This window comes from Indicator indicator, chromosome 4, assembly GCF_027791375.1.
Source record: "Indicator indicator isolate 239-I01 chromosome 4, UM_Iind_1.1, whole genome shotgun sequence".
NCBI lineage: Eukaryota > Metazoa > Chordata > Aves > Piciformes > Indicatoridae > Indicator > Indicator indicator.
Window position 1 is genome coordinate 39,587,424 of NC_072013.1, and position 13,205 is coordinate 39,600,628.

Sequence of the window (13,205 nt, forward strand, 5' to 3'; positions counted from 1 at the left end):
TCAGCAACTTTGGCTAAGAAACAGCTAAAAAGATGGACAAATTTCTCCTTCAAATAAAATCTGCACCATCTAAAAATTCATCATCATTATCACCCATCATTTCTCTAAATGTTTAGAAACATTTCATGACATTAACTACAAAAATATGCCAAACAACGAAGAATCCTAGCAATATTTTAGTCTTTGCACATTTTCACTGACTCACTGAAAACAAAAGGAGTTTCTGTAACTGTATGAATGAACCATGGCATGTGCATGTTCTTTTAAGAAAGGCCAAGGGTGCAGTTCTATTTTCTTAGCTCTGCTTTCATATTTATGTGTCTCATTTCCAGCTCATTGCTGATGCCTTAGTTGCACTATCCATCAACACTTTTATCCTCCTTGTTCCTCAAAAAGAACATAAAATCCTTTTTTATGTGGTGGTAATATTATTGCAAATAAAAGCAAATACCAAAATCTTTATTAGTCTGCCAAAATAATAAACTATTTAATAAAAGCATGCTGTAAAAATAAGGTCATTTGCATCACTCAAGTTTCTTACAGGAAATACAGAGAATTATTGGTCAAAAAGTACAAACTGACAGCAATTATTTCTGTTGTTGATCTAATGCTGCCTGAAAATGGGTTAAAAAAACGCACTGAGGTTTTGCAAGTTTGCTGTCTTTAAATGTTTGTTTTCAATGCTGTTGTATAAAGGGGAGCCCAGGAGAAGCAAATTTTTCAAAGCTATGCTTTTTTTTTTTTTTTTACCAATCTTCTCCATAATGGAAAGAGGAAAAACTGAATATACCCTATTAGAAATCTTTACTGAAAATCTCATAGTAACCTTCTGACTCCCATACTACAACAGGATTTGTCATCCAAATATGTATCATTTTTATATTCCATATTAATTGCATTTGGCTAGGATTTGTGTCAGCTTTAGCTAGATGGCTTTTTTCCCCCTTTTTCTTCTTTTGTCATTCTTGCAGAGAGATCATTGCAAAGCTTCTATTTAAGAAGTTTGTTAAATGTTTAAAGTTAGTAAAATCGTGCTTTCAAAATCATGTAGCTGATGTCTGGTCCTTTTTTTCTTGTTGTACTACAAACCTGACCATTATTTTCTCACTGCAGTTTTTCTCCCCATCTGGCAGTTCTGCAAATATGTTATTGATAGAGCACAGAGAAATCAGTTGCCGTGGTGAGATTTAAACACTTCTTGTGCTGCTCCTGTATACTTCCCTAGAAGAACCTGCATGCAAACATTAAAAAGAAGCCAACCTTAGAAATTTATAATCTTATTAATCAGTCACAAAGTATTTTCCTTTACTGCCATAATAGAGATGTTAGAATTTTTTATACACATATGTATACTTATTACAGTGATGTTTTTTAACTTAAGCAGTTGTAAATCACTATAAATCTCACAATATTCTGCAAGGTATAGCTTTGCAGCCAGAGACACTGAAACAAAGAACAGCTGAAGTTGCATGAATGATCATCTAGCAGTCAACAAGTTATTTACCAGAGAATAAAATTCTACAATTCAGATCACCAGCACTGTCTCAGTATTTTGGGCTCTACTACCTCTGCTCCATAGTGCAACAGAGATTGCTCCACTTACTTAGAGCTGTTCAGAGATGAAATATTTTTAAAAATACATTATATACATTGAAATGAGTACTTCACAAAGCCCAGTTAGTATATTCAGTCATGCTTTAAATCATAAACCAGCCAGAAGTTATTCTCCTTGCTTCATAGACTGCAGACTGCTGAAAGCTGATTTAACTCTTCTACGAAATAATGTTTAAGATGTCATTTGATACGTGCAGGGTAGCATGTGTGTTAGGAGCAGCACTTTTTGGTTTTGGTTTTGGTTTTGTTTTTTTTTAATTCTGAAGGTGTGGAAATTTGGTCTTTGCATGTATCGATAGGTTCAGCAGCTCTAAGTTTTTGTCTAACAAACAACTGAGCTGGTTTACACATTCTGTTATTCACCCATATGTAGCTAAATTGATAGCTTCCAAAGCTGAGTTTGTTTGGATACTGCACACAGTTAACAGCAGTTGCTGGAGTAGGAGCTCCTAGATATATGCAGGACAGGTACTTCAGCATGAAGGTGTCCAAGTCTTAAGAAAAGTGTACAACTGAAATACAGAACCTGCACAACTCCACCATGAATCAGTTTAAATGAAAAGCACTCACATTGTATCTGCTTGCTATTTATTGAGATCGCCGTGCTATGTATACATCATTAAGACAAACTGTACAGATGGGATTTTAAAAGACTTAGATAATTGTATGCATGTTAATTAGAGCTTTATTCAGGCTATGATATGTAATAAAGATATCACTATATTCCCCCCCCCCCTCCCCCCCCGAATATTATATCTTGTATTACCTGTAAATTTCAGCAGTCTTTTATGGATTATCTCTGAGCTGGGTTGTTTAGGTATGAGAGAATTAAGTAAATTGTCAACAGCGAAACAAATCAGTGAAGATTCCTGTAGGTAATAAATTGTGACTGAAAAAGGCTATAGATTGTTAAAATTCCCTTCCGTTTTCACAAAAAACCAATCGAACAACTGCAATCAAACAAACCAAAACAAAACAACAGAGAGAGAATCCAAACCAGGCAATTACAACTAGTAAATTGAAATTAATGTCCATGGAGCAAAAAAGGGATAGTTGTCCTCTAGGCTAAGGGCAGAGGTGACTGCAGCCAGAGAATCTATGAAATGAACTCATGGTTCACAATCTGGTATTTTAAGTAAATCTCTGCAGGTGGATGGTAAACTTCTCTTGTCTCAGCTCTTATTCCTGAACTTGCAGTGACTCTATAATGTTACTGTGGTGATGCAATGTCTGCAAAACTGTAAGGTTTTGAATATCATAATGCTCATGCTAAGACTGGGGAGCATGTGTCCTGGTTTTTGTCTTTGCCCACTTTCTGAGGCATTACAGAACCAATGGGACAATCAGAAAAGATCTTTTTGTTCAAAACTAGTTTCATCAATGGAGTAATCAGAAGTATCTTTCAGACTCTTGTAAACTATTTCCTCAAAGCTTAAACAACCTGAATGCAAGCATACAGACAAAGCAGTGCTGGAAAGGAAGTAATATGCCCTTATTTTCAGCACTTGCCCACTTGTCACTCTTAAATTCTCATCTGCCTTTCAAATGTAGTGTAATCTAATTTTTATGCACACTGTATGCTCCTACAGACAATCTCCTCAGTTCAGAGTATGTCGAGTTTGGTAGAGGCTTTTGTACTTTTCTTTAACCTGTTTCAGAAATAGCACTGTCACCATTTGTCTCAGCAATACATGGGATCATGGAAATTGACATTTTTCTATATAGAGGTGAAAAGAATATTAGTTTTATCAAAGTCTGGATCCACTCTTCCCCTCCAGTTATATATGAATCTGGCCACTTCAGGGCTTATTGTGCAGGATGATTTTAAGCCATGGGTCCCTATGGTTGCAGGCTCTATCACCTAGTAATTGACCATGACAGGAATTATATGTCCAAAGCCAAGGGCTAGAGTGAATAGCATATGTCAGGGTCAATTATAAGGTGGAAGACCCTGCAACAAAAAAGACTGCACTGATTAGAGAATGATGTTGATATGGGAGCTGAAGGTTCAACATTCTTTCAAAGGGCACTGCCACAGCCACTCTTCCTTGAGGTCTCAAAATCAGAGGCAGATTATGTCAGGGGTTTATACCACACATGACGTAATGAAGTTCAACGAGGCACCGAAAGTTACAATTGATTTGTTGCTTCTTGCAGTGATAAAATGCAGCACTCTGCAGCACTCAAAATGAAGCTTGCTCACTACTTTGCTAATTAGGTCAAAACAGCTCTGTACTTACTAGATTAATTCTCTCTTGAAAAAAATCTGACTGTGAGATGAAGAGAGTATTAAATGTGACAGTTAAAAAATGTTTTGATTGTTAGAGCTATTAACATTATTTGTACTGGCAAAATTGAACAGAACAGGAAGAGTAGAACAGGGAGAAAATAGTCCTTTCTATTAGTTAAACCTATGCTATAAATATTTTATGGTATGGGAAGATTTTTGCAGTGAAACAAATGGGCCAAAAAAAGCTGCTGTTCGCTTATTCCCCTGAAACTTCAGCAGCTTTAAGCTCCTCAAATGTTCTTAATTGCACAACCATTTAGTAAGTGAGTAATGATGGCAAATTATACACCACCAGAGTAAGACTGGAGTTTCATTTTTAGATTTTTCGTTGCACCAGACAATTTTCTGACTATTTTCTTTGAAAGGTGTTTCTCTGAATTTCTGTGTCTCTGTCATTTCTGCCTACAAGATCCCAGTGGTTTAGCTCATGATGATGGAGAAGATCCTGTAGCTTTTAACCTCGTTAACTAGATAGCTAATTTCTTTCTGTTCTCACGGGTTATTATCCATGACCACATCTTTCCTGGGTGTTTTTAAGCTATCAAAGAGACAGCTAACTACCAATAAATTAAAGCTTATAGCTTTAGATTCAAAGTTGCTGGATGATGAACATTATAAGGATTACTGAGCCTAAAAGATCTTTTTCTTCTCCTCAAGATTGGTTAATAGGAGATCAGTCTCTAACATACAGAAGTGCTCCAAAATTTCTGTCTTCAGAGGCTTCCTTGGCAGTTAATATAAGAAACAGGTCACAGGAAACATGTCATGCTACATAAGAGAGTTGGGTTTGAATCTTGTACTTCTTTACAATAAATTCCTCTCATCTGTATTTGTCTGAATGTAACACTGGAATAACTCTCACATTTGTTTTGTATTTAAAACTTATGGAAATTTTAAATCTGAAATGTTTCTTTCTAAAAACAAACAAAAAAATATCTTTTTTTTCTTTATAAGTGAGAAAAAGATAGAAGGATATAAAGGTCTTTAACTCATAAATACAAAATCAAAATTAATATATGTAGAAAAGAAGCTCCTTTGGTGTTCTGCAGGCTTTTTGGTAAGGTGGAGGTGTTTGGACATATACTTACTTTTTTTTCCCCTTGAAAGTCTATATTGCATCTGGAAAAAAAACCTACATGAAAAATCCCATGGATTAAGCTGAACAGAAAGAAAAGGTAAATGAAGGATTTTGCAGTGATGACACTTTCCCCTGGTGGTAATTAACATCAGTGCTTTTAATAATATAGTAAAAATTTCAAACACTGAAAACAGTGAAAAAAAACCCTATTCAGTATTATTTTAAGCTCGTGCTAGTGTCTGCTGGGAATGGAAACAGACTGGTCACTTCGACAGAGACATGACCTTGTAAGATTAATTTTGACTTGCTAAGGTTGATTAATGAAAAATAACTTTATCAAAAGCTTAGAAAATCTGGCAGCACATGAGGATCATTATTAGTCAAGAACATCTGTCTTAAGCTAAATGCTGTTTCTGTTGCTTAAATAAACATAGGTCTGAGACTCCTCTTGAATGCTAAAGGATAAAGCTGCTGGATTTCATAGTTCTGCAGGAACAAGTCAAATTGCCTAAGAAAATGAACACTTTTCTTATCAGAACTAGCAACTACAGGATTAGCTGTACATATTTTCACAAGTGTTTATATGGGGCACTTAAGAGTAAGAAGTCCAAAGGCCTGTAAGTCATCCCCCATGTACAGCACTGGGCTGTATCTGTGTGAGCAGCTGGAGAGCAGCTTGAAGTCATTGCATGCCTACTTCTGTCTAAAAAAAAGGGGTGAACAGTGTGACAAGGTGTTTGAGCTAATTTCTGAAGGCATAATGCACTGTTAGCATAGTTATCCAGCATTCAGAGTGAAGCTCTCTGAATCTGGCAGGCTTGAGATGTAGAGAGAATAGCCTTGAGTCCTGCCACACCCGGATGGAGAGATATGTCTCCTGGGAAATTCCTTTCATTCAGATTTTAGTACTATGTCAATATATCTCATGCTTCCAAACCAGAAGTTTTTCTCATAAGATTTAATTCCAGTATATCTCATGGAAGACTTGATAATATCCTGCTTACTGTGAAGTAATTGAAAATTCAGAGAAGTTGTCAGAGGCAGCTAAAGGAACTTTTCAGCCAGTTTCTTAGTTAAAAAGAGAAGTATCCTCCTGTATAATCTCAAATAATTTTACTCTATTATATAAACAAGTCTGTGTTTAAAGAGCAGCAAAAGTTCTGCCACCTGTTAGATGAGGGAAACACCTCTGACTGCAAGAGAGTCAGAGCAGGACACTCTAATGAGGGGCAATAGTGGCCCACTGCCAGCTTCACTTGGGCAAACCACTGTAATCCCATTTCAGACTTGGTTCAGTAAGCAAAAGAGACAATTTTCAAAATCTTTGTTTCAAATGGAAATATTCTTCTAATGTTGTATCTGCTTTATATATGCAGTATTTCATTACTTACTGCTGATTATAATAGGAAATCCTTTAATTAAGAACTTCATTAGTTCACCTTTAACTGTCAATCACTGGATAATTGGCCCTTTTCTAACAGGCATTGCAGCTCAGGTATGCTAAAGTGACTGTTTCTCAGAATAACTTACTGAAAGTAAGTTATTTTTGGAACTCATTTATAAGAGAACTTAATTAACTATTCCAGATCGTTAGGGACACTGCATTACCTTTTTTTTTTTTTTTTTTTAATCCTCTGACAGGTTCCTCCAGTTGTATTAATTCATTATAATTATTTTCAATGTTCTAGGAAGAAAAGGGTGAGAAAGAAGCATGGAGCCATTGCTGGCATTCTGTACAAAGTAGCCAGTGCTCCCCTGAGAAAGAAGAAAGGCAGCCTTGGTGAAACAGGGAGTTCCAGCTGCTGCACCAGCACAGCAGAATGTCTGGGGCAGTCGGCTTGAGAGATGCTGCTCAGTCTTCCATCCACTGTCCTATAGCAGAACCTTTTAAGAGCAAAGACACCACACCAGAGCTATTTCATCAGGTGAGTGAGAGCGAACAGATTTTCTCACTGAATATATTCCAAATAATTTGAAAGCAGCATATTCTTGTTTTGAAACCCCGCTTTACTAATTCAATTTTGACATATTTCACAAATTCTTAGAGCCAATTTCGTTCGCTTGTGCAAATAACTACTGATGTCTTCATCAGATGGAAGCAAAAATTCTAGTCTCACTGGTAAATGAAGCAGACTTTGGTCCTGCACTGTCTTATGTAACTTCTACTTCTAACAAGTCTGACTTTTAAGTGGGAAATTGTTTTTTGAAAGCTGTAAAACTGAACGTAACAGAACCATCTGCTGAAAAACCAGCAACATTATATCAGAACAGAATCATTACAGACCTTTGAGAAAACAGAGGACTTCCAAATTATTCTCTTTTCCAGATCTTCTAATAATGCTACTTAGAAGTAGAGCTCCACAAGTCTTTGAATATTTGTTATAAAGCTGTGTGATGTGGCTTCTCCATTTTCCAAAGCAGCCAAATAACTTTTGCACATGATTTTTAACCTTTCCATGTATCATTGCTAAGTACTGTAAGTGAGCACCTTTCAAGTGTTCACAACTACTATTTAATTTATTCTTGTGATAATAAAAATCCCACAAAGACAGAGGTAATGCCTTACAAAATACCCTTTAATATTTTTTCCCAATAAATAAACTATCTTTGCTCTGCCTTTTTTACAGTTTCTCAGAGGTGTGATTATTTTCTACCAGTTCATGTAATATGTAGCATTGCTTTAGTAATCTCTGCTTAAATCTGAGTATGCTGTATTTACAATTATGATTTAGAACAGGCCTCTGTCACCTTTTTGAGCCAAGAAGTCCCAACCCCCTACCAAAATCCCTGCCATTTCATTACATAGCTAAATAATCCTCCTTCAGATCATCTATGACGTTTTGAAGAGCAGAAAAAGCTTTCTAAGGATGACACATTCAGTCACTGGCACCTTACTAGAAGGAAATGTAACTGTTCTGTAATTACTTCTGAAGTAAAAATACTTCTTACAACTGCTGGAATGTGATTGTCAAAGCATGAACTGAGGATTTAGCTTTTTAAAATGTGCTTTTTGTAATTATTCCTATGCGGGAAAACCTACGGAGTGATTACTACCTCTTCACAACTTCCTACCAAATACATTTTATACTGACTGCCACTTAACTTCTCAAAGTGTATTTAGGAAGGCATCATCACCTTCATATCTGCCCATAATTATCCACTCCTCCTCTACAAGTTCCAGTGACTTACTGTACAAATCACATGCAGACTCAAATGAACTAAAAAAAAAAAATTCAATGTGGTCAAACTGTTTCATGAGCTGTTCATAAAAAAACTCGTAGGCTTGTCTCAGTAGACATTTATTTTGGTATATTTATTGCTATAAACAAAATGCCTTTTCTTCTCTATTTTCTTCTATCTTTTTTCTTCCTGGGAACTTCAGACTCAACGATATGTGTGCAAGAAACTTGTTTTTCAGCCTGATCGATACAGATTTTGATACTGCATTATCATGCTACAGGGGCTGACAAATTAGAGCTTACAATGCATAAAGCATACTCTTCATATCCCAGCCCTCAGGAACAAACCCTTTTATGTTTAGCTGCCAGTTTATAGTGGTGAAGACACTGAGTGGGGCAGCACAAAGGCTAACCTTGCAGCATTGTGCCTGCTCCCATGCCAGACCCCAGTGAGTGTCAGTAACCCACCAGTAGTTTCTTGTCCCTGTTTTGGACCTACAGGCCTTATGAATCAAAGCTGTGGACAGTGGTGGGCCATCAGACCACTGCTCAAAATTCTGCCACAGCACCCTCAGAAATGGTTTTATCTGGTGGTATGAAACACTTCACGTTAGTCTAGCAATACAGCTTCATCAGCAAAACTAACCTACGGGCTTTTTTTCAGACATGGGAGAAAAAGTATTGTCTTGATTCAGAGACTGAGCACCTGGGTAAGCTTTTTACTGATGCAGCCTACAAAACTACAGTGGTGTCTTACACGCATCAACAGCCAGGATTGCTCAGAAAATTGCCCCATGAGGGCTCACATCACAAGATTAGATTTTTGGTCTGCAGAAGCTGAACCCGAGGGTGCAGACAGACGTTTTGTGCTCCCAGGCGAGCGCGGCGGCTTTCAGGGAGGCAACCAGGAGATGTGCTCCTCTCTTCCTCCCTGTTCGGTCCCCACCTGGCCTCTCAACACAGGCTGCTAGGGGCTACTGAGGAGAAAGTCGATGCTGAGAAACTTCGTTTTCTCCCGCTGTCCTGCAGCAGGGCAGGCCGCTGGCCTCCCGCTGCCGGGAATATTGCACCGCCTGGGTGGCCAAGTAGCTTCCCAGGGCGGCTGCAGTCGCCGAACGCAAGACTCTGGCTCTCGCTGCACGATTGCAACTGGCCCACGGCCACTTTAGAAGCCCCGCAGCATTTGCTCCATTAAAAAATAATCTCTCCCGGCTTCTCTTCCCTGGGTGGAAGTGAAGCCAGGGTGCGGCTACGCCCCGCAGTCCCCCGAGGAGAAGGGGCGGACCGGTTGCATCGCTCAGTCGACCCCATTCCCTACACAGTAACCGTTCAGAACCGGCCCACTGCTGCTCGCAGCAGACACGGTAAAAAGCGGGCAGAGGGAGGCAGCAGGAACGCAGAAGCGATTCCGCGGCAGCGGGTAACCCGCTTGGGCCTATCCAGGCGGCCGCCCTGCTCTCCATAGGCGTCCCGCGCGTTGCCTTTGCGGCCGCGCCCTCCACACCGCCGTCATCTGGGTTACGCCCGGACTCTGCCGTCCCGGCCGGACGCCAGGGCTGCGGCCGAGGCAGCAAACTGCCCGGGGGCGCGGAGAGGCGGCGGCCTGTCATGCCGCCCGCTTGCTCAGGCATTCTCGCGGCCTGCCCCGGTAGGAGGGCCCTCTGAGGGGAGGCGGCCAAGAGGTAGCGGTAGCAACGGCAGAGCTGCCGGCGTGCGCGGTGCCGGGCGGCCGGGGCGGCTGGCCAGCAGCTTCCTTCCCCTCTGCGTTTCGCAGCTGTCACACACCTCCCTGTTAGTGTTGCCGCCCCCTGGGCCCGTGAGCAACATGAGAGTAGTGGCTTTGATCAGGTAACGGGCTGAGGGAGCGCCCACGTGGGCGAGCGAGGCGCTCCACGCAGGTGGAAGCTTGCGGCTGAGGGAGGGCGCGGGGAGAGGCCAAGTCCGCCCGCCCGGCAGCAGCCCGGGGGTCACGCTCCACCCAGCGCCGCCGGGGACACCCCTCCTGTCCCGGTCCTTCCCGCCCGTGCGTTTCCTGCCGCTCCCCTTCCACTCCGCGCAGCGATGATCATGCTGTGCTGGCGTCTTGCTCTTTGCCGGCTGCGGCTCTCTGCTCGCCGTCTTTTGAGTGCTGGGTGAAAGCTTTCCCTGCCTGTATGCAGGGTAGAGTTGTAACAAGGCCTATTTTGCTTTTCCCCTGTTCCCAGGACGCTCAAGAACTACTACTGTGCGTTAAAAAAACAAAAAAACAAACCCCCAAACCAACCAAAACAGAATATCTTGGTGGCTTGCCCCCGGTTATGCCAGTCTCCTGAGTTCTCCCTCCGAGTGCGGAGGGAGCTGGGCCGTCCAGAACGGGCTGTGAGCGGGGCTGGAGCTGCCGGCGGCGGCAGGGAATTGCTGCCCTGGAGGTGCAGAGCCCTTGTCGCACGTCCTGCTGTTAGGGGGAGTTAACGCTCATTTGCAGTTGAATTTCCAAGTCCTTTTGCTTTCCGAGTATCTTAAACTCTTTTAGGCCAGATTGCTGAACTCTTAACACGACAAATTTTTCCAATATGTCTTTGGAGGTGAGGCTCGCTCAGGCTCGCTCAATTCAATAGTTGGGCACAGCCCTATCTGTCAGTGGCTGCTGCTTTTGCTCCTGCTGCACTCCTGCTGCTTTTTGTCAGCTCTTACGGCTCTTGTACCGTAAATAATAGTTAATTAAAAAACAGCAAACTATGGAACCTGTAAATGGGAAAGGATTGTGTGAGTGTGAGCAGCGGGTTTGGTTTTTTTTAGGGCCTGTGGCTGTTCAAATGAAATTTTAAGGCTTAGTGTATTTTATTCTCTCAGTCTAATATCAAACCTTGTTGAAATTGGGAGTTTGTGTGCAACAATTATAAACCATTCCAAACGTCGTCCAAAGAGGAAAAAAATTCTACATGTTGTTGTCTACATCTTTCAAGAATTGCTTAAATACAAACTAGAAATTCCAGCTGTGGTGCTTTTTTTTTGTTTTGTTTTATAGATAAGATTTTTGTCTTCCAGGTTTATTAATTTTGATATTGTCTGAGCAGAGGAACATATTAAAAGGCAGGTTGAAATAAAACCCTAAAATCAGGTTTCTAACACAATTGCTATTTTAATGTGCAGTTTTACAAGGGTGGATTTAGTTTCAGTAATGTTTTAAGAAGAGTTTAAAGAGACATCAAAGTGTTTGAAATCTTTGTAACAGAGCCTCAGAGTGGGAGGGGGGGGAAGTATTTGAAAGGTGCTTCTTACCTTTGGGAAAGGTCAGGATTATATATAAAACTACTTTAACCTGTTTCTTTTTCTTTTAAAATGTTGACCACACTTAAAGTTGATAGTCTTGCTTTAAGGTGGTATTTATGGGTTAAACCCCCATTGTGTTTTGTGCTAAATCATGGACGTTTTAAAGCCAGAGTGTTACCTGAACTTACAATGTTTTACAACTCTTTAATAGAATTTTCTTGCTGTAAAAGGTTGCACTTGTCAATAGAAAGGAATTTTGCTCAGAAGTCTTTTGTAGGGTTTTTTTTGGGGAGTATTTTTTCTCTGGTATTTTGTCTGTCTGTAAACTGACCTGTTAACATACTTGCAACATTGTCAAAACTTAACTTTTTGTGTCCCAACTACAAAAAGGCCTTGTAATGTTTTTTTCTGTGATGAGATCTGGGAGGAGTCCCAGGCTACCTCATTACCTGCTTTTGGTTTTTAAATGTTTTTTAAGGTTTTGAGGTCTGTGGGGTTTTGTGTTTTTTTTTTTTTCTTGTTGTTTTGTTTTGTTTGGGGTTTTATTATTGTTTGGTTTTATTTTGTTGTTGTTTTGTTGGGGTTTTTTTTTGGTGTTTGGTTGAGTTTTTTGGGGTTGTCTTTTTTTTTTGTTGTTTTTGTTGTTACAATCTATTAGACCATAGTCAGGCTGGGACTGTAGAGTCCACCATGCTCCCACAGCATAGGCTGTCTGGCTTCATTCTGTCTGTCTTCCTTGGTCTTAAGCATCATGTGTTTTCCAGCTAGATTAGAAGACTTTGTAGGTAGCCACCTACAAAGTTTTGTTTCTTCCTTTTTGTTTCTTAGAATGGTTAGGGTTTAGGTAACAGTAATACAGAAAATAAGTACAGTAGTATGTGATCCAGTGGGTACTCTATAAATTTCAATCTAGCAATCAGTGGTCAGATGTGGGGAATGGAAATGTAGCTTCATTTTAACTGCTTTTATTTGTTTGTTTTTAATAAATATAAATTAATTGAAAAGATTAATAGATTTGTTGTAGTGTCCTTTTAATTTTCCATATTTTAAAAAACACTGAAATGCTGTGAACAGGCAATTATCGATTGTCATAGAATTTTTTTTTTAAGCTGTGTTCAGAGTTGAAAACAAAATTAGTGGGAGGTTTTTATTTGCTAGAAGTAAGTAATTCAGAAAGAAAAGAGCCTTTATCTCGTTATGATTCTATTAAACCTGAAATTTCACATTGAGAGGTGGATATTATCCACTTCAATTTTTCAATCTACCAAGCACAAAATCCAGACTAGTGAGTATTTGATTTTAATTTTTTTTTGTATGCCTATTGATAGGTTAGAAGAAGGTCATAGGTATGCATGAGAATGTCGGGTAGAGATGGAACCTTACAGCATTGAAACATAAGCACCTGCTCTGCCAAAATCTTAAGTACAAAAGGATGCTATGTTACTTATACTATTTCTGCCCTAGGTTTTAGTTATACAGCAAATTAAGGGCAGCATACAGAATTTTAGCATGGTTCGAAGCAGAAATTGAGAGGTATAGCTATATGGTTACATTCCTGTCAGACATCTCCAGACTCTTGTTTGGAGACCTAGATGGAAGTAGGAACTTTCTACTGGAAATGCTGAAGTTTGTTGGTAATAGCACAAAACCAAACGGCTGCTGTAGCAAGAACTGCTTGTACTGCCTGTTCTCATGTCTGTGTCCCCATGACTCCAAAGATGCAGTTTTGCAGAGATGGCCTAGATCTCTGTTCCTGCCCTGGAATGCTTTTTGTGCCTTGGCATTTAAATAA

The 13,205-nt window shown here is 39.9% G+C and overlaps 1 protein-coding gene across 3 annotated transcripts in view; it reads left to right on the top strand.

Moving 5' to 3' along the window:
- Positions 1-9,986: 9,986 nt before the first annotated feature.
- The window catches only part of DPH6 (diphthamine biosynthesis 6), a 191,581-nt gene continuing 188,362 nt past the window's right edge, over positions 9,987-13,205 (top strand). For all 3 annotated transcript variants that reach the window (XM_054400524.1, XM_054400525.1, XM_054400523.1), the window contains exon 1: positions 9,987-10,009. In XM_054400524.1, the coding sequence (XP_054256499.1) occupies positions 9,987-10,009 (23 nt within the window). The remainder of the gene's footprint in view (positions 10,010-13,205) is intronic.